This window comes from Xenopus laevis, chromosome 1L, assembly GCF_017654675.1.
Source record: "Xenopus laevis strain J_2021 chromosome 1L, Xenopus_laevis_v10.1, whole genome shotgun sequence".
NCBI classification, from domain to species: domain Eukaryota; kingdom Metazoa; phylum Chordata; class Amphibia; order Anura; family Pipidae; genus Xenopus; species Xenopus laevis.
In genome coordinates, this window is record NC_054371.1 from 4,676,856 (window position 1) to 4,696,510 (window position 19,655).

The 19,655-nt window shown below is 40.7% G+C and overlaps 1 protein-coding gene across 1 annotated transcript; it reads right to left on the reverse strand.

Annotated features, from left to right (window-relative positions):
* Positions 1–2,266: 2,266 nt before the first annotated feature.
* Positions 2,267–19,314, reverse strand: LOC108705334 (vomeronasal type-2 receptor 1). Its single transcript, XM_041563480.1, has 7 exons — positions 19,112–19,314; positions 17,881–18,172; positions 16,636–17,457; positions 10,143–10,409; positions 9,628–9,801; positions 7,627–7,750; positions 2,267–3,349 (listed from the first exon to the last, which is right to left on the reverse strand). The coding sequence occupies exons 1-7, from the start codon at positions 19,312–19,314 to the stop codon at positions 2,433–2,435; spliced, it is 2,799 nt and encodes a 932-aa protein (XP_041419414.1). The 3' UTR covers positions 2,267–2,432.
* Between the last annotated feature and the right edge of the window lie 341 nt (positions 19,315–19,655).

Consider the following 19,655-nt stretch of genomic DNA (forward strand, 5'->3'; position numbering starts at 1 on the left):
GAGGCACAGAGGAGTTAGGAGTCCTAACATTAGTCACCACATTAGTTCTTAAATTAGTAACCCCAGAAAAGGTTTTACTCCTCTCATCCCTTCTCTCCCTCTGCCTCCTATCTACCTGGATGGCGAGAGACATGAGATCATCCAGGTTGGAAGATAGGGGGTAATTAACAAGATTATCCGTTACAGATTCGGATAACCCCACTCAGAACTGACTCCGTAGAGCCATGTCGTTCCACCATGTTTCAACTGCCCACCGGCAGAACTCAGTGCAGTACACCTCCTCATCCCTTTTCCCCTGGCGCAACTTGCGAATCGAGGAATCGGCAGAGGATGCACGATCCGGATTATCGTAAAGAATAGCCATGTTGTTAAAACATGTGTCAAGGGAGTAACGGGCAGGGTCAGAAGAAGGCAGCCTAAGGGCCCAAATTTGGGGGTCTCCCAAAAGTAGGGGCATGACGAACCTTACTTTCTCCTCACCAGATTGGAAAGAGTGAGGAAAGAAACTAAGGTACAGCTTGCATGCCTCTTTAAAAACAAAGAATTTAGTGCGATCCCCACTGAACTTTTCAGTTCATGGAATCTAGTTGAACCCACAGGAGGAGGAGCAGAAACAGGAACAGGTTACTGCTGCGAAACTTGCGTGGTATCCAGCTGTCGGGTTAGATTATGGAAACCCTGCAGGAGGTAATTTTGCTTCTGTTCGTGGTCCTTCAAGCGCTGTAACAGAGTGGTAAAAAGCGCTTCGGTGGTAGTTGGAGGAGCAACAGCAGCAGTTTCATTGTGACATTTGTCCTCCATGGCCCGTGATAATGTCATGGTCGGCACGCTAAACCAGAACTAGTGCCAAGCTCCGTGGTCTCGGCTCGGCTTCACCAGTAGTGTGACCGCCTTTGGCTTTGGGAGGAGCCCTCAGCATACTCAGAAGCCACAAGGACTTTACGAGAGGAGCAAGGCGAGGAGTTCTGGCAGGCAAAGGGGCACAACAGTTACAGTATTAAAGTCAGTTAGGCCGAAGGTCACGGTACAATGGGATAAGGCAGAATTGTAGTCAGGCAGGCTGGGTCGAGGCAGGCAGATAGCAAGGATCGTCAAACAGGCAAAGGGTCATAAACCGGGTGATCAATCAAAGGGTTAAGCAGAAGAGTTGTCGTAGGCAGGCAAAGGTCAGGATACAGATTGTTGGATTGTCAGGAAGCAGGCTGGGTCAAACATGGATAATCAGATCAGAATTCAAGCAGACGCACAAGGCTCAGGAAACCACAAGAACAAGTTCTATCATGGGCAAAGTCTGGAAGCCTTTACTGGCTATTTATACATTTAAATTTGGTGCCATTGCGCGCTGGCGTCATCACGCCAGCACACCTGCTCCTTTAAGAAACACGGAGGCACGCGCACATGCCCTTAGGAAGACAAGATTGCGCCGGATATGGAGCGGCGCGCCGGGCGTCCCCGCCACACCCCTAGACCACCAGGCCAGGTAGGTTTTGTTACACACAGCTCCATGTTATAATAGTGCTTCATCCATTTATTTGGCCACAGAGAGTGCAAAAATCTGACAAACGGCAGGCAAGAATCCCTTTATCCGATCTGTCCAAAATATTTTGTGTTTTTGTGCTTTCTGTGAGCATAAAAATGGCCAAAGCACCATTATAACATGAAGTTGTATGTGTGGTTCTTAATTTGCATTGTATTATTATTAACTTATACCATTATGGAGGCCATAATATAAGACAATCTCCAATGAGTCTTAATTTTTTTCTTGTTTAGATTATTATAACTGTGGTCTAAAACAACCAGAGAGCATTTTCAGCTGCAAACTGGTAAAAGTCAGTTTAGGATTGAGGGAAAAGGAAATCATAATAATGAAATAAAGACCAGTTGCTTGGTACAGGATCATTTATTATCTGGTTTTGATTCCAAATATATGGGATTTTACACTGATTTCTAGTCTATACTAAATGATATAAAAATTTGGCAGAAATATACAGCCTATAAGACTGACTTGATGTCAGAACAGCAAATATCTCCACTCACTCCGGATTTTGCCTTTGATCTTTCTGTTTTTTCCCTCTTCTACTTTGCCAGACTTTGTCTCAATTGGTGCTTTTTTTCCCATAGAGCAGTGCTTTTTTACAGAATTCCAGTATCAGTGCAATTTGTATCTTTTTTTGTATCTTTTTTTATCAGAGCCAGCTGGGTGGGCATATTGGTGCTTCCCAAAACTACTACAAGTACAAACAGAGTGCATGGGTTTCTTAAATGTTTATGAATATCTGCTACAGTATATATGCTCATTATTATGTTCCTCCACTAATATTTCTGTGCTTTATTGGTCAATAGAAACTCTTTCCACTCTCTGATAATTACCCCAAACACAGACATGTTTCTATTTAGATTAATTGGAGCAGGAACATTAATTGTTTCATTTATCATGTAGGGTGTAAGGTTTTGTTTCCAAGTAAATGGGATTTTGTGTTCATCTCAGGTCTAAATAATATTATAGAACATTTTGGGAGAAATATACAGAATAAAAGTCCAGCACTTGAGGTGAGTATGGCAAATATCTCCACACACACAGTGTTTTTGCCTTTGGTGCTCAGATAGGCCGGGATCATTGTGATCCAAACACTGCAGAAGAGCAACATGCTGAAAGTGATGTACTTGGCCTCATTAAAACTGTCCGGTAATGTCCGAGCTAAAAATGCTAAAACAAAACTAACAGCTGCCAGAAGCCCCATATACCCAATAACTGAATAAAAGCCAATAGCTGAGCCCTCATTGCACTGAATGATGATGGTTCCAGGGTAAGTGTGAAGGTCCAGTTCCTGAAAGGGAGGAGAAATGGCCAACCAAGTCATGCAGATTATTATTTGAATGGATGAGCAGAACAAGACTACAGAATTGGACAGTTTGACTCCCACCCATTTTCTCCATGAGCTCCCTGGCTTGGTGGCTTTGAAAGCAACACAAACCATGATAGTCTTGGCCAGGAGAGAAGAGACAGCTATGGAGAAGGTGATTCCAAAAGTGATGATGCGCAGCATGCAGGTTATATCCACAGGGCGACCGAGGAACAGAAACACACTGAGGAAGCTCAGCTTGATGGAGACAAGGAGGAGGAAGCTGAGGCTCCTGTTGTTGGCTCTCACAATGGGGGTGTCCCAGTATACAACAAAAACTCCTAATATCCAGAGATTAATAAGGAAAAGAAGAATAGAACTAGATGATATAAACACAGAAATGTGATCATTTGTGTATGAAAGAAAATCTTCATTGCGCGCAATACAATGATTCTTCCCCTCATTGGGCCACTCCATGTCTGGGCATTTGAAGCAGCTTGTGCTGTCTGTAATGATGGAAGATACAACAAATTAAGAACAAATTGAATTGCTAAAAATATACTGTAAATATATTATGAATATGAACAAGCTGTAAATGCTGTACTAATAAATAATATTTATGGTCAGTGATATAACTAGGGAGGAACGGAATTGACTAAAATGACTTAAATGGCATTGTATACTAAAAAAAAATTACGTGCGTCAACCAGGGCAAATTTTTGGCAAAGCAAAATGAGTCAAATTTGCCCATCCCTATTACTAATCACTTAGCCATCAAGCATTAGTGCTTTTCAGAAATTTTAAGATATCGATTTGAGCCACATATTGTGGACGACTTGTAGTAGAAGGTTCAAATTACTCAAATTATAGAAACTCTGCTGTCATTTGTATTCACATAGAACTCAATAGGATATGTATATGTATAGAACTAACAGGAAGTGACATCAGAGTGAGATACCATAAAGTGACTACTGCAGTAAAGTACATAAAAGATGCAGTAAAGTTATTCACATGTACAAGATAGTGTTTCATTATTACAAAATAAAAGTACATACTTTTTTAAAATTAGAATTATTTGCTTTTAATGGGCTCTATGGAAGATGGCTTTCTCTTAATTCTGATCTTTCTGTATAAAATATGAAGTAGAAAAAAGTTATTTGCTTTTTTTAACTGATTCTGATACTGCTTGATAAGTGCTATTAAAAAAAAACATTTCCCCTGTATTGCATTAAAGGACCAGTAACATAAATTTTTTTAAAAAAAAAATTCATTAGTACACATCAAAACAAAAACACCAACACAAATTATACTTTAAAATCACAAAGCTTTTATTAAGAAATAACTTACAGAAACTGCACTTCCTGTCCTGTACAGAAACGGCGAAAAGGCGACCATCCATCCTGCTGGGCTCGATTTCTCCTCCTGGCTACTCTGCTGACAGCGTGTGAAGGAGCAACTATTCACTGACAGGCATCGCCTCTCCTCGGCTCTCCTCTCCTTCACTGTGCATGGCTTCCCTCCTCCTCGCTGCTCCCCCCAGCCAGATCCCCTGAACAGAATGATGGATGATCGGCCCTCTTGTCACTTCACAGCCGCACAGTATCTTTATTGCTCTCGTATTAACGGTGCGCAGGGGGAAAGTCCTGAGGCGCCACATCCCTTTCTTTTCCTAATTGTGCTTCAACCACCCTTTCTGTCCCTGCTGCAATGCACAGAGCCTGAGAGATCGGGCCCTCGCCTTCTCAATTCTCATGGCCAGACCCCCGCAGAGCTGCGAGCTGAGCAGAACATTTTATAACCATTTCTGGGAAGCCGCATGTTTACAGATGGGAGGGAAGTAGCAATGTATTTCCTAAACTTCAGCTCACCACAAGTAGGGATGTAGCGAACGTCGGAAAAAAAGTTCGCGAACATATTCGCGAACTTGCGCAAAAACGCGAGCGGTTCGCGAACGGTTCGCGAACCCCATAGACTTCAATGGGAAGGCGAACTTTAACATCTAAAAAAAAAATTTCTGGCCAGAAAAATGATTTTAAAGTTGTTTAAAGGGTGCAACGACCTGGACAGTGGCATGCCAGAGGGGGATCAAGGGCAAAAATGTATCTGAAAAATCTGCCTGTGTGTGCTTGGAAGAGATAGTGTAGGGGGAGAGCTGTTAGTGATTTCAGGGACAGATGATAGTAAGTTTGCTGGCTAGTAATCTGCTTGATACTGCTCTGTATTGGAGGGACAGAAGTCTGCAGGGATTTGAGGGACATTTTAGCTTAGGTAGCTTTGCTGGCTAGTAATCTACTGTTCTCTTTAAACAACTGCCATACGTTGACCTTGTAGGCATTGTTTGCCCAGTTTTTTTGGACGCAGCCACTGAAGCACAGTTGCCAGAAAAAATATGCCATATAAATGCTGAAAATAGTCATTTTTCGCCATACGTTGACCTTGTAGACATTGTTTGCCCAGTTTTTTTGGTTGCAGCCACTGAAGCACAGTTGCCAGAAAAAATATGCCATATAAATGCTGAAAATAGTCATTTTTCGCCATACGTTGACCTTGTAGACATTGTTTGCCCAGTTTTTTTGGTTGCAGCCACTGAAGCACAGTTGCCAGAAAAAATATGCCATATAAATGCTGAAAATAGTCATTTTTTGCCATACATTGACCTTGTAGGCATTGTTTGCCCAGTTTTTTTGGTCGCAGCCACTGAAGCACAGTTGCCAGAAAAAATATGCCATATAAATGCTGAAAATAGTCATTTTTTGCCATATACGTTGAGTCAACGTATGGCAAAAAATGACTATTTTCAGCATTTATATGGCATATTTTTTCTGGCCTCTGTGCTTCAGTGGCTGCGGCCAAAAAAACTGGGCAAACAATGCCTACAAGGTCAACGTATACACTACTACAGCGGTGGATACGGATTACGTAAAATATATTATGGCTGCTTGAAAAAAGTCACTCCGGTGTTTTTTCTGGAGACGGTAATATTATGGATATTTAGACAGAATGTGAACAAGGTCACACAGCTAGATGGCGGGTTGAAGAAAACACTGTGCAAATAATGCCTACAAGGTCAACGTATACACTACTACAGCGGTGGATACGGATTACGTAAAATATATTATGGCTGCTTGAAAAAAGTCACTCCGGTGTTTTTTCTGGAGACGGTAATATTATGGATATTTAGACAGAATGTGAACAAGGTCACACAGCTAGATGGCGGGTTGAAGAAAACACTGTGCAAATAATGCCTACAAGGTCAACGTATACACTACTACAGCGGTGGATACGGATTACGTAAAATATATTATGGCTGCTTGAAAAAGTCACTCCGGTGTTTTTTCTGGAGACGGTAATATTATGGATATTTAGACAGAATGTGAACAAGGTCACACAGCTAGATGGCGGGTTGAAGAAAACAGTGTGCAAATAATGCCTACAGGGCAAATAATGCCTAAAAGGTCAACTTATACACTACTACAGCGGTAGTAAAATAAAAAAAAGTAAAATAAAAAAAAAATGAATATTAAAAAAAAAAATTAAAGTTGGTGCTGCTGAACTACTAGGAGCAGCAGATTAGCACACCAGTCCCACTCCCCAACACTGCTAGACTAATAGCACTGGGCTCTTATAGTAGTAGTAGTAGTAGTAGTAAAACAACAAAAAAATAAATAAAAGCAGTCCTTACAAGGACTACTGTTATTGCAGCAGTCAGCAGATGAGATCAGAAGCAGGACAGCTGCCCACTGCAGCTACATACAGAGCACTGCAGTAGAAGGTAGATTACTAGCCAGCAAAGCTACCTAAGCTTAAATGTCCCTCAAACCCCTGCAGACTTCTGTCCCTCCAATAACAGAGCAGTATCAAAACGATTACTAGCCAGCAAACTTTCAACTGTCCCTGAAATCACTAACAGGCAGCAGCTCTCTCCCTACACTATCTCTTCAGCACACACAGGCAGAGTGAAAAAACGCTGCAGGGCTTCGGTTTTTATAGGGAAGGGGAGTGGTCCAGGGGAGAGCTTCCTGATTGGCTGCCATGTACCTGCTGGTCTGGGGTGAGAGGGCAAAAAAAAGCGCCAACAATGGCGAACCCAAAATGGCGAACGTCGCGCGACGTTCGCGAACTTCCGGCGAGCGCGAACACCCGATGTTCGCGCGAACAAGTTCGCCGGCGAACAGTTCGCGACATCTCTAACCACAAGCCAGAAGGGGTCAGGATAAAAATGTGAGGGCAATGGACTGAGCAGATTTCTCTGTAATCCCTTTGGCAATGTGTTACCACAGTCTCCTCTTCCCCCTGCGCACCTTTAATACGCAGCAATAAAGGTACTGTGCTACTGTGAAGTGGGCTGATCATCCATCATTCTGTTCAGGGGATCTGGCTGGGGGGAGCAGCGAGGAGGAGGGAAGCCATGCACAGTGAAGGAGAGGAGAGCCGATGAGAGGCGATGCCTGTCAGTGAATAGTTGCTCCTTCACACGCTGTCAGCAGAGTAGCCAGGAGGAGAAATCGAGCCCAGCAGGATGGATGGTCGCCTTTTTGCCGTTTCTGTACAGAACAGGAAGTGCAGTTTCTGTAAGTTATTTCTTAATAAAAGCTTTGTGATTTTAAAGTATAATTTGTGTTGGTGTTTTTGTTGATGTGTACTAACGATTTTTTTTTTATGTTACTGGTCCTTTAAGTACATGAAGAAATAAATAATGCTGATGAAATAGGAAAATGTTTTCTTTAGAGCCCGTCTCACTATATTGTCAGTTTAAATTTTGATGTATATTTACTGTATATACCAGTTATATTGGAGATCTCTCCCTCAGAACACAAGACACAGTCATAACAGCAGGATTGGGCACTGGAACTTGGTGCCTTCCTGAAGCCGGGGAGACAACTGTCTGAACATTGAGCTCTTGGGATCTGGAAGGATCAGAATCAAATTGAAGATACAGATCAGCATTACAGCACTAGTTATGTTGTCATGGTGCTTAGCAAGACAATGAAAAAATATTTTATAAGTGTAGGGGACCCATAAATTAGTCCATCAGTATTATTTGGCAGGAAGTCCCCTAGTGTTATAGACTCCTAAACGGGGTCCTTAAATACTGTGTAATACAGGAGGGGGACATGTTTACTGATCCTGCCTTTAGTTATGCCCCTGTAGTTCAACCAGTATCCAGTAGATGGCACTGTGCTAAAGTATATGGTCCTGAGCAGCCATGGGCTCAGGGTCCATTTGTTAAGCCCTTGTCTGAGAAGGCAGGAAGGGTAAAGTGGAACCTATGTCTAGTCAGGATAGGCTACTCACCTTAAAAGGTCACTCTAGGAGAGACAGACAGTCAGACTATATAGCTGAGCAACATGAGGCTCCTACGAGGAGTGTGAGTGATATTGAGTACCCGGATACTAAATGCCCAGAGTAAGGACTAAGGGGTATATTTATGAAGATACACCCAGCCTTCAGCCTTTTCCTTAAGGGGAATTATGACATCACTAAGTCTATACACTTAGGGGTATATTTATCAAAGTGTGTAGTTGGAGATTGCCACAGTCCTCTAGCGTAAAATTCCGCCACTCTCCATTTATTTCTATGTGATTTTGAAAGGCGTATTTATCAAAGGATGAACTTTCACTTTTGCCCATTGATAAAAATAAAAATCCCATAGAAATAAATGGAGGGATGTAGTAATTCCCCTTAAGGAAAAGGCTGAATGCTGGGTGTATCTTCATTGCTGCTGTTTATGTTCTGTTCCCTGTTGGGACTGATGACTGGTACTTGTGATTGTGAGTATATGCCTATTCATTGTTGCTGTATGTTCCTACTTGATCTTTATGTACATTCCTTTGTCAATTATTCTGTTCAATAAACACATTTTCTGGTTAAGTTGTAAGAACCACTGGAGCCCAATTATTGTGCACTATTGTACTATACCCCTGAGAATTAAAGTCTCATCCAGAGCAAAGTATTAAGTTAAAGCTCATAGTTAGAGAACAGTGCCAATCAATTTACTATAGCGTTACATAAGAATAAAATTATTTTGCAGTGTAATGGTATAAAACATTAATGGATTAGTTAAAAATATGTCTTTGTGTGGAACTGCAAGCAAAGAATATGAACTGTACTATAATATAATCTTTGGGTGCCATGGGGGTGGTGGGAAACTTGAGTTGAAAAGGCAAAGCAGTACCTGATCAAGAAATATATGAGGTGGATGCTTAAGTACATAAAGATGGCACTAGGGTATGGCACTTAAAAATATGGGTTATCCAAAGTCCCTGGGTCCCCCTTGTCTTCTGACTCCCCGGAGTACTAGAAATGACAAATTCTTTTGGTAGATGGGAGTCGGAACTAAAAAAGCTCAGGGAGACAAGTATTTAGCAAAAGATAATATAGTGTAGTATAGTGTATATTTATAGGGCCCAAACTGACCCAACTGTATATAACAACCAGGTGCTGTATTCTCAGTAAAATCAAGCTGTATAGTTTACAGTATATTAAAACACCACGTGCATTTTATCTCTGGTGGGTACTTACAAATGTTTAGTATTATTACGCGCATATCAATTAACCCAATTTGGTATCCAGCAAACTAACTTGGGTTAATTGATGTGCGCTGAATAATACTAAACATTTGTAAGTACCCACCAGAGAAAAAACTGCACGTGGTGTTTTCAGTCGGTGTGGCTATAAACTATACAGCTTGATTTTACTGAGAAAACAGCACCTGATTTACAGATTTAGATATGCCAGTACTAATGCCATCAACCATATATGGAATAAAATAATGAATTCTTACAGTATTGTTCTTCCATGTAGGTGAGGACTCCCCAATGAGGTTCTTAATCACCAATCCATTAGCAAATTTGTAGTTATATATCAAGTGTCTAGTGATATATTCCCCATTTTCATTGAAATAGAAAGTCGGACCATCAGAGGAGTTATACGTAAGTGTTTTTAAGTATTGGTGTAACTGTTAATGATAAAAAATAGAATTTATTAGAATAAAAATGTGCTTAAAATGACTGAAATGTTTAATCTTCTCAAGTAAAAACCACTCATTGCATATGTATGGCTGTAAAATCTGTGGGGTAAATGTAAGGACATAATTCTCAGACAGTCGCTTGACTCTCCTGGGTAATGCACACACTGGAGGTAGGAGAGTGCCTGGTATGTAGAGGACCAGTAACATAAAACATTTTTTTTTAAAAATTTGTTAGTATAGGTCGGGCTTGGTCAGTTCCATCTCTACTGAAACCTGGGAAGCCTGTAACATGGACATGAGCGTGATGAATGGTACAAATCCAAATTTGCCAACCCCTGCAGCTGCTCCTTCTCGTTGGTGCGAATGATCTTGTACTCGTTATTCACCGCTGAAGTTTGCGACAGATCGACTGCTTCTTCAGCCAGGTATCCAGCCCCCCTGGAAGCCCTCCTGTAGGAAGAAGAAGGGACATTGCTGCAGGACTGGGAGTGGGACCTATAGCTGATGGTAGTTCTGGAGTAGCTGGTCAGTCCCAGGCGAGCAGTCACAGATACGGCCGCTGCTGTTGGCTGGAGCTGTAGCCCAGAACCCCATAGCTGGAGGGAGATGCGCTAATATAGGTCTGGGCTCTGGGCAGCGGGCTGTACTGCAGGGTGCTCATGTCATAATGTTGCATGTGCACTGGGTGCTAGTTACTGGGGCAGGAGCAGTGAGGAGTCTGGTGGGAGCAGCGTGTAGCGAAAGTTTCTTGATTTCTGTGGCCGCATTCTGTGGAAGCTGTCAGTAGAATATGGGAGGAGAAATCGAGCACCACACAATGGATCGTCGTCGTCACCCTTTTGCCTTTTCTGAAGAGGAAAGCGGAGTTTCTGTAAGTTATTTCTTAATAAAGTTTAATTTGTCTTGGTGTTTTTATTTCATTCTATACAAAGAATTTTTTTAATTTTTTTTTGATGTTACTGGTCCTTTAAAGAACTCCCAGCCACCACCATGACAGAAATGAAGTGGTGTTATCAATGGTAGTTCAGTGAAAGGTGGATAGTTTACAGCCTGTAATAAAGGTGCCTTGCAAATTTGAATAAAGGGGGCACAGAAAAATGACTTACCTCTAGTGCAAACTGTAGAGAGTCCCAGCTGGAAATGTGGGGATAATGACACATAATTAAGGCTTCTAAAATGTGCTTGGGCAGTGCCAGTCCATACAGAGTGTACCTGAATGTATCCGAGTGCTCAATTGATTTACCACAAAGAGTAATATTAGCTCATGAAAAATTGGTGGAGAAACTTTTTTGAATTTGTACAAAGTATAATTGTTCTTTTGCTTGTGACATCTATTTGCAATGTAAATAGTTTAACTAAGAAATAAAAAGTAAACAATAAAATCAGGACATAATCCGTGTAACCCTTTCCCTGCCAAGAACGTAAGTACTACGTTATTGTAGGAAAAGCCCTAACTGCCAAGCACGTAGTACCTACGATCTTGGCTGTAAAGGGCTCCTCTCTGCATTAGCAGCGATTGCCGCTTCTACAGAGGACTGTGGTGCTCTCCCAACCCCCTTCACAATGAGCAGGGCAACCAGAGGGGGAGGTCACGTAGGTCCTGCGACACATTCGTCGCAGGACCCTCTTTTGATTATGCAGACACATGTCTGCTACTGTGCTGCGTCTCCTCTCTGCCTCCTCCAGCCAGATCTCAAATTTCTGCTGCATGGATTTTGCTGTAAGACCCCTCATGGCTTCAATGGACCCTCCTGGACTTCAGAACAATAAGTGGCCTTTATGTTAACTGGTCTATGTTTCACAGAAGGTGAAAAGACAGCAGAAAAAATTCAAATGCACTCATTTTATTTGGGGTCCATACATGCCAGTTGCTTTGATATATCTATGCATATTGGGCATCAAACTGTTCAGTAGACCCTTGGTGTCAATATTTAGTGTGTTTTATAATTGTTTGTATGAAATTAGATGAGATAAATGTGGCCAATTGCAAAACATTTTTGACAATTTTCAGAAATGTTATAAAAACCGCTGCCTTTAGTGTAGCTTTGCAGTAAGGTAGTTTGGAGTAGAAAGACATTATTATCAATTTTAGATTCATCAGAATGTGTACTTTCCAAAAATATATGGTTTTCTGGGGTGAACATACATTTTTGTACTTTTGCCCCTTGAAAAAATGCTGTAAATGTGCTGATTTTGCAGTATCTGGAATTACAGAACTGATAACTCGTATGGGGTGTCTTCATTTTGGGGCCCCTATACTCCACCTACTTAGCCATACCTGTGCATACTGGGCATCAAACTGTTCAGTGTACCCCGGGCTTTCAGATTTAGGGTGTTTTATCTTGGTATGTAATGTCGGACATACGTTTCAGAGTTGGAGTATTAAGGAGTAAATATCATAAAAATTGCCAAATTTAGGAAAGCTTTGCAGCTTGGTGCTTTGGAATAGAAAGACATGCATACCCATTTTAGATTTGTCAGAATGTGTACTTTCTAAAAATATATGGTTTTCTGGAGTGAACATACATTTTTGTACTACAGCTGCAGCAAAAAAATCAAATAAACAATCAAATCAAACAAATGCTCACCAGCAGCAAACTAATCAACTTCTTGCAGGGGCTGCTCAAGCATCCTTAAAAGAACAGCAGGAAATAAACTGTCAACTTCTAAAATGGATTGAGGCTATGGAAAAGTCCCAAAGTGGACCAAGAGAGTCCGTCTGTATATATAAGAGTGCAGACCTCTATAAAAAAGATGACATCAGATGATGATGTGGAGGCTTATCTCACCATATTTGAAAGAGTGGCAGAGCGGAGAAAACTTTCAACTGACCAGTTGACGGGGTGATTGCTCGTTTTTTGTCCGGAGAGTCCCAAAAGGCTTATTTTGATTTGATTTGAATAGTGAAGATGCCAACCAGTACAACAAGTTAAAAATGGAAATATTGGCCCATTTGTGAGTAACCATGGCTATGCTGGCCCAGCAGGTACATGCCTGGACATTTGATGTGGTCAAACCGGTAAGGTCTCAGATGTATGACCTAATACACCTTGTCTGAAAGTGACTACAACCAGAGGAATTAACTCCTGCTCTAATGATAGAGAGAGTGGTCCTGGATTGTTTTCTCCATGCTTTGCCAGTTTGGCTGCAACAATTTGCAGACCAGACAAACAGAAGTTAACCACATGGTGGCCCTGGTGGAGCAGTTTCTTACCAAAGAGGATCTTCTTTAAAGTTCAGTAGCTAAAAGTGCTGGCTCTAAGAGTCAAAAGGCACCGGGTACAGGTAAAGACATACCCACCACTAAGGGATGGATAGATAACCCAAAAGGAGGAAATGATTTAGTGGCAAAGTCATTGAGAGGGCAAAGCCCTAAACCAGACCTGCAAGTTAGGGATAGCGGACAAGTAATTTGTTGGCGCTGTCATGAGCCAGGGCATATGGCAGCCAGTTGCCCACTTACCCTGGAACCCATGGATTGTAGCACTGCACAAAAAACATCTGTCCTTATTTTCTAAGCCTGTTTATATTGCACAACTGGGTGCAGAAGTGGGGCCACAAATGTGTACCGACAAAGTAGATGGACAGGACGTTTCTGGCCTTCTAGACTCTGGAAGTCTGGTAATGTTGATTCATGGCAGCCTGGTAGACAAGCAGAAGCTACAGTCATACCAGATGAGAGTTATTTGCATACATGGGGATGTTAAGAACTATCCTACAGCTTCCTTCCCCTTTGAAACCGCTTGTGTAATTTGCATTCCTGAAGTGGGAGTGGTAAAAACTTTAATGCATAATGTTATTTTGGGACATGATTTTCCTGTATTTTGGGACTTATTGGGTAAAGTAAAAAGTTGCAAGGAGGGAAGTGTGTCTCCATTGTCTATTCGCCCAATATGTCCTGAATCTTTAGAGTCTAATCTCCCCATGTGTCTTGAGCCTTTAGAGTGTTTTTCCCCGGGTGAGGCTGTAGGAGTGGCCCCGGATGAAAATTGTAATTTTTTCCTAGAGGTATTGGTAGGAGAGGATACAGAGCCAGAACTTGATCTGCCCGATTTACCAATTTCCCGTGATAATTTTGGCACTGCCCAACTAAGATTGTAAATGGGGTGTCCCAGGAACCAGGTGCTGATAACATATTTCCTAATTTTTCAATGGAAAATGATTTACTGTATAGAGCAAATGAAGTACGGGGTGAGAGGATAGACCAACTGATAGTTCCCCAATCCCATATATGTATAGTGCTGGATCTGGCCCATGCCCATGTATTAGGAGGACATTTTGGCTATGAGAAAACAAAAGACCGAGTGTTACAAAGGTTTTACTGGATTGGCATACACGAGATATGAAACAGTATTGTGATTCCTGTCCCATTTGTCAGTTAACAGCCCCAATGCTACATTTCAAAAGTCCCCTGGTACCCTTGCCTATAATCGAGGTACCTTTTGACAGGATTGCCATGGATCTGGTAGGCCCTCTAGTCAGATCTGCTAGGGAACACCAATATATCCTTGTTGTACTTGCTATCCCGAGACAATCCCACTAAGGAATGCCTTGTCAAAAAGCATTGCCAAAGAGTGGGTTTTGATGTTTACACGTATGGGGATCCCAGGGGAAATCCTTACTGACCAGGCTACAACCTTTATGTCAAAGGTAACAAAAGAATTATGTGAATTATTGAAAATCACCCAACTGCGTACCTCAGCGTACCACCCCCTGGTAGAGAGGTTCAACAAAATGCTAAAAGGAATGTTAAAGAGGGTGGTAGCCACAAATGGCAAGGACTGGGATTGCCTTTTAAACTAACTCATGTTTTCCATACTGGAGGTGCCCCAAGCTTCTACTGGGTTTTCTCCCTGGTGTATGGGAGACATCCAGGAGGTCTCCTGGATATTGCTAAGGAGACCTGGGAACAGGAAGCCACTCCCTTTAAGAGTATGATTGAACATATCAGCCAAATGTAAAGTAGAATTGAAAAGGATATGCCTAATGTACCTGAACATTTACACCAGACTCAGGAGGCCCAGTCCCGGGTGTATAATCGTTTGGCTAGGGTGAGAACCTTTCATCACGGGGATAGAGTACTGGTCCTTGTTCCCATGGTAGAAAGTAAATTCTTAGCAAAATGGCAAGGTCCTTATGAGATTGTAGAGAAGGTAGTAGAAGTCAATAACAGGGTTCATCAATCTGGGAAAAGGAAACCCTACCAAGTGTATCATGTAAATTTAATTAAGCCTTGGAAGCACCGCAAGACCCTGGTGGCTGTAACCTTCCCAATGGAAACAGCAGATAGTTCGGTCTCAGAGTTAAAAATATCTGAGACCCTATCGCCAAGTCAGGCGCAAGAGGTAAAATAATTCTTACAGAGAAATAAGGATGTGTTTTCAGAGCTGCCATGGTGAACCATGGTGAATAACCATTACATTATGACACAACCTGGGGTAAAAGTAAACTTGAAACCCTATAGGGTAACTAAGGCTCACAGACAGGCGATCTCAGATGAAGTTAAAAAGATGTTAGAGCTTGGGGTAATAGAAGAGACATGCAGTGAGTGGTCTAAACCCATTGTCTTAATTCCAATTCAATCAGTGCTGCTGGTTTAACAGCCAACCCAAAAAAATGTGCCCTTGGTCTTAAAGAGGCTCATTACCTGGGATATGTAATTGGCAGGGGGATAATTAAGCCCCAGATACATAAAATTGAGGCTATAAAAAACTGGCCCCAAAAAAACAAGTAAGAGCTTTTCTAGGAATCGTGGGCTACTACAGGAGATTTATGCCCATTTTTGCCACTATCGCAGCCCCACTCACAGAGTTAACTAGAGGGAGAAAGTCTACCATGGTTAGATGGAGCCCAGAAGCAGTGACAGCATTGCATACTCTAAAAGCTGTTCTGTGTAAATGTCCAGTGGTGTGTCTAGGCACCAAAACAAACAATGGGCAGACCCTTATCCATGATCTTTTTAATACAAAATTTACATGTCTGGAAGTAATAGATCATAGAAGTACCATTTAGGGCTCACGAGAACCAGGTAAATTGGTGAATGAAGTTTGGAGTGGATGAACAGCAAGTTATGTGATATTATGTGAAACACAAGAACCTGCAATAACATGAATTTCCTAATTCTACCAGTAGAATAATGGCAGGCTAGAGGTTTAAGAAACCCAACAGTAAGGCAGCTGAGTTAGAAGCTGGTAAGAGCAGAAGTGTAGAATTTAAGAATTTTTGGCAACCAAGACATACTGTAATTCACCAACATGGATATTAGTTTTCCTTGTAATATGAGAATGCTCTTTTTGGTGACTCTAGGGCTCATTTACAAATGCAAGAAGAAAGTGATAAAACACCCTCAATTATGCATGCTAAAATTCTATTTACAAAAGAACTTGATTTTGATTGGAGCCATTACATTTGCAATGGTAAGTCATATGCATTAAGTAGGGATCCTACAATATATGTTACTGTTCTGAATGCAACAGATACTGAAATTCGCCCAACAAAGGTTGTCACCCTACTTCAAGCACTAACCATTTCACTACAAACATCAAGCTTAAGTATGCATAATTTGACCTGGGGCTTGCTTGTTTCCAGGATTTTGGCAGTTCAATGGAACATATTTTTCAATTTATTTAGAAATATTACAACAATAGTAGGTAGTATGGGCCTTGTAACACCAAATGTGGTTCTTCATTTTATATAGCTATGCAAAGAGAAAAAATGGGTATCTAGGGTACATTTTTGATGGTTTGCAGTGCTCCTGTGTCTTGCCTATGTATTTGCTTAGTATGCCGAGATCTTGGGAACATTTTTGAGCTGTATAATTACCTGGTGCACATAATGATACTTTTCTCTGTATTTCAGAGATTTCTCACTAAGCTGCATATTCATATCATGAAGTGCCTGAGACATAATATCTACAGCAAGATGCACTTGTGGAGAACTGGAATCAGCTGTAAAATAGGGAATATCTGTTATATGTTTCTGTCCAGTACAGTTCTGGAGCCTCTGAAGGTAGATATATTCATATAAATGATTCTTGTTTGGATCTTCTGACAAACACAAATAAAAAATCATCCAAATATTATCAAGTAACTTGTCCTCTGGGAACGTTGAAGGATGTAAATTCTCTAAAAAGCTCCTCATTTCTGGAGTGTCTAGATGATAATGATAACCTGGCACAAACACCAAACTGCAATTAAATATTTCTTGTTCATAACCAAAGACCATATCATTGGCTCCCCAGTTGGTGGTTAGTATCAATGTCTTTTTCAGAAGTACAGGTGTCACATGAGACAATTGTATAAGAAAAAATAAAGAGACTGTTCCACAAAGTAAAATAATGCTGGTCGATGAGAGGTAAATAAGGGAGGAATATTGGTCTGTATACACAGAAGTGTAATCATTAATGTTTAGTCTTACGGTGAACTCTATGCAGATGCCTTGACTGTAGAGATATTTGCTCAGGTGCTGATGTTCTTCATCTCCACTGATATCATCAGATGTAATTATTCCAACCCAGGTCCAACCAAAATGTCTCAACAACTTTCCTAAAGCAAAATAACTGCTTTTCTCACTCTGTACTGTCCGGAAAAAATATGGGAAGGTGATTCTCTCACTTAATGATGGGTCTGTAGCTCCATAGCTGATCTGTAAAAAAACAAGCGTAATACACCAGTTGACCAATTACAATGCCAAAGTTAATTTTTCTGTATAATGTATTCTTGAATACACAAGGCTATTATCAAGATAATTTCATAAAGTTCCTAGCAATTATTATAATGCCATATTCACCCCCAAAAAGAGCATCCCTTAAATTCACTTTGTATTGTTTTTACACTGGTTACCCTGCCTCACCATAACTAAACTAGTCCTTCAATTAAGGTAAATCTGAATCCTCAAAGTGTGATGATATTTATTTGAATCCCAAAACTGAATCTTGGCTTCAGGTCTGTACCTCGAAGAACCATGGAGATTATATTATAATATAATAATATTTCATGTTTAGTTAATTGTCTCAAATTTTAAAGATTCCAATATGTTTTCACATACAATATGCAAATCTTTTCTCACCTGGGAATATCCCAAAATTGTTAGAATTTGAGCTATGGGCACAGTTGTTTCTGATGAAAGATCCCCAATAAATCCAGCAATGTTTCTCTTTCCCACGCAGGAGTAATTGGGAACAGGCTCCTTGGTACCAGATAATATTTGGAACACACTCCTCACAGCCTTCTTTGGGTTCCCACAGGAATCGTATATATGGTATCCCAGAGTCAAGTTGGGTAACCGGGTGGGATCTTTGTTAATTTGCTCAACTACAAATCGAAAATCAATAAAATGCCTAAAATTCTGTGGGATGGGACTGGAAAAATTAATAATACAGCTCAAAATCATCATGTGACTTAGGCTAAAGATACAAAAGTCAAACGTAAATTAATAAAAAAATTCGTAAAGTTTTTTAATAATTGATATGATTAATTATGCATTTCAGATCTCGTATTTTCATAGTGTGGATTAATGAATGTATGTAAATGTAAACGTGCAGGATGCACCTTTTCAGTTCATTTAGGTTTGTCGTTTATGGCTCAGATTTTTCTTCTTCAAGGTATTCTGCTAACATTATCATTACTCTAATATTAGACATGGGGCTTTTCTCCAGTGGTGGTGAACTGGTGGAGGAAATCTCTGTATCCCCCCCATGTGTGCAGTGAATGGTGGATGCCATTAAAGTCAGTGGAAAGAAGAAGAAAAAAAAGTGCCATTATCCTAACCCACTGGTCAATTCTGAGAATATAATGAGAATGACAAATATGTTTAACAGACTTGAAAATGTGTTGAAGCAGGTAAACCACAAAAAAAATTAACATTTTGCCAAATGGAAACATGATTCTATACATTTTGTTAGACTTGTATAATAAAGAATGGAACAAACATAATCCCTCAACATTCATCTTGTATTATCAGTTGAAAGAGTTTTTTTTTCCAGAAAATATATTTTTCTATGCAAAATTTGACAAAAAAAATGAAGAAAATGAAAGCAGGGTGGGGCAGCTTATGTTGTCCCTAAATATCACTTTCCTAAAGTGCTATTAAATTTTTTAATGATGGCGGCATAAAGACATTGACCTTTACATAACTTTCCCCTTCTCTATTAGGCACCTATGTAGATCAAACAACGACTATTTCTGCAGGGAAAATAAATGCAAGGCAGGCAGAAATCATTCCAAATTTTTCCCCTTGTTTCTGTGTCTGTATTAAATTTCCCTAGTTTCTGATAAATATATAAGGGCCTGGTACTTACTCAATGCACAGGAATCTCTCAGAATCAGTCAATGGAAATGTAACATTAATCATATGTAAATGTGCAGTCATCACTCCTCCAATCATAATGTCTCCTTCTTGTATATATTCATGTTCCTGAACTACTTTAATGATCTCCAGATGACAGGATGGATTGATGGGCTGAATCCCAGGTCTGCAGGGTCCCACACACAGGACTATCATGTATATCAGTGCTGTTATAGGATTATGGACAACCAGGTCTCCCAGAATTGCACCATAGGACAGTAATATGTACATTACAGTGGAAGGTCAGAATGTTTCCACAGCAGCAGTCAGTAGCACAGAGAGACACAGAGAATCCAGGACTGGGCTGTATGTGTAGAACAGAGTAAGGGGACTGGCTAATCCAACTCTCATTTTATAGAGAACAGACTGACAGTACAAATAGACACAGGCACCAGATGTTTACTCTTAAACATGATATCCATAAATATCTGCTGAACAGAGAAGGAAACAAAATAATTGTTTGTACACTCCAGTGACCAAGGTGACTTGGGAAAACA

Coding starts and splice junctions, on each gene's coding strand:
- LOC108705334 (XM_041563480.1), bottom strand. CDS start 19,314: ATGATAGTCCTGTGTGTGGGACCCTGCAGACCTGGGATTCAGCCCATC. Junction 18,173..19,111: donor GAGAGATTCCTGTGCATTGA/GTAAGTACCAGG, acceptor TAATTTTTCCAG/TCCCATCCCACAGAATTTTA. Junction 17,458..17,880: donor CAATTTTGGGATATTCCCAG/GTGAGAAAAGAT, acceptor GTTTTTTTACAG/ATCAGCTATGGAGCTACAGA.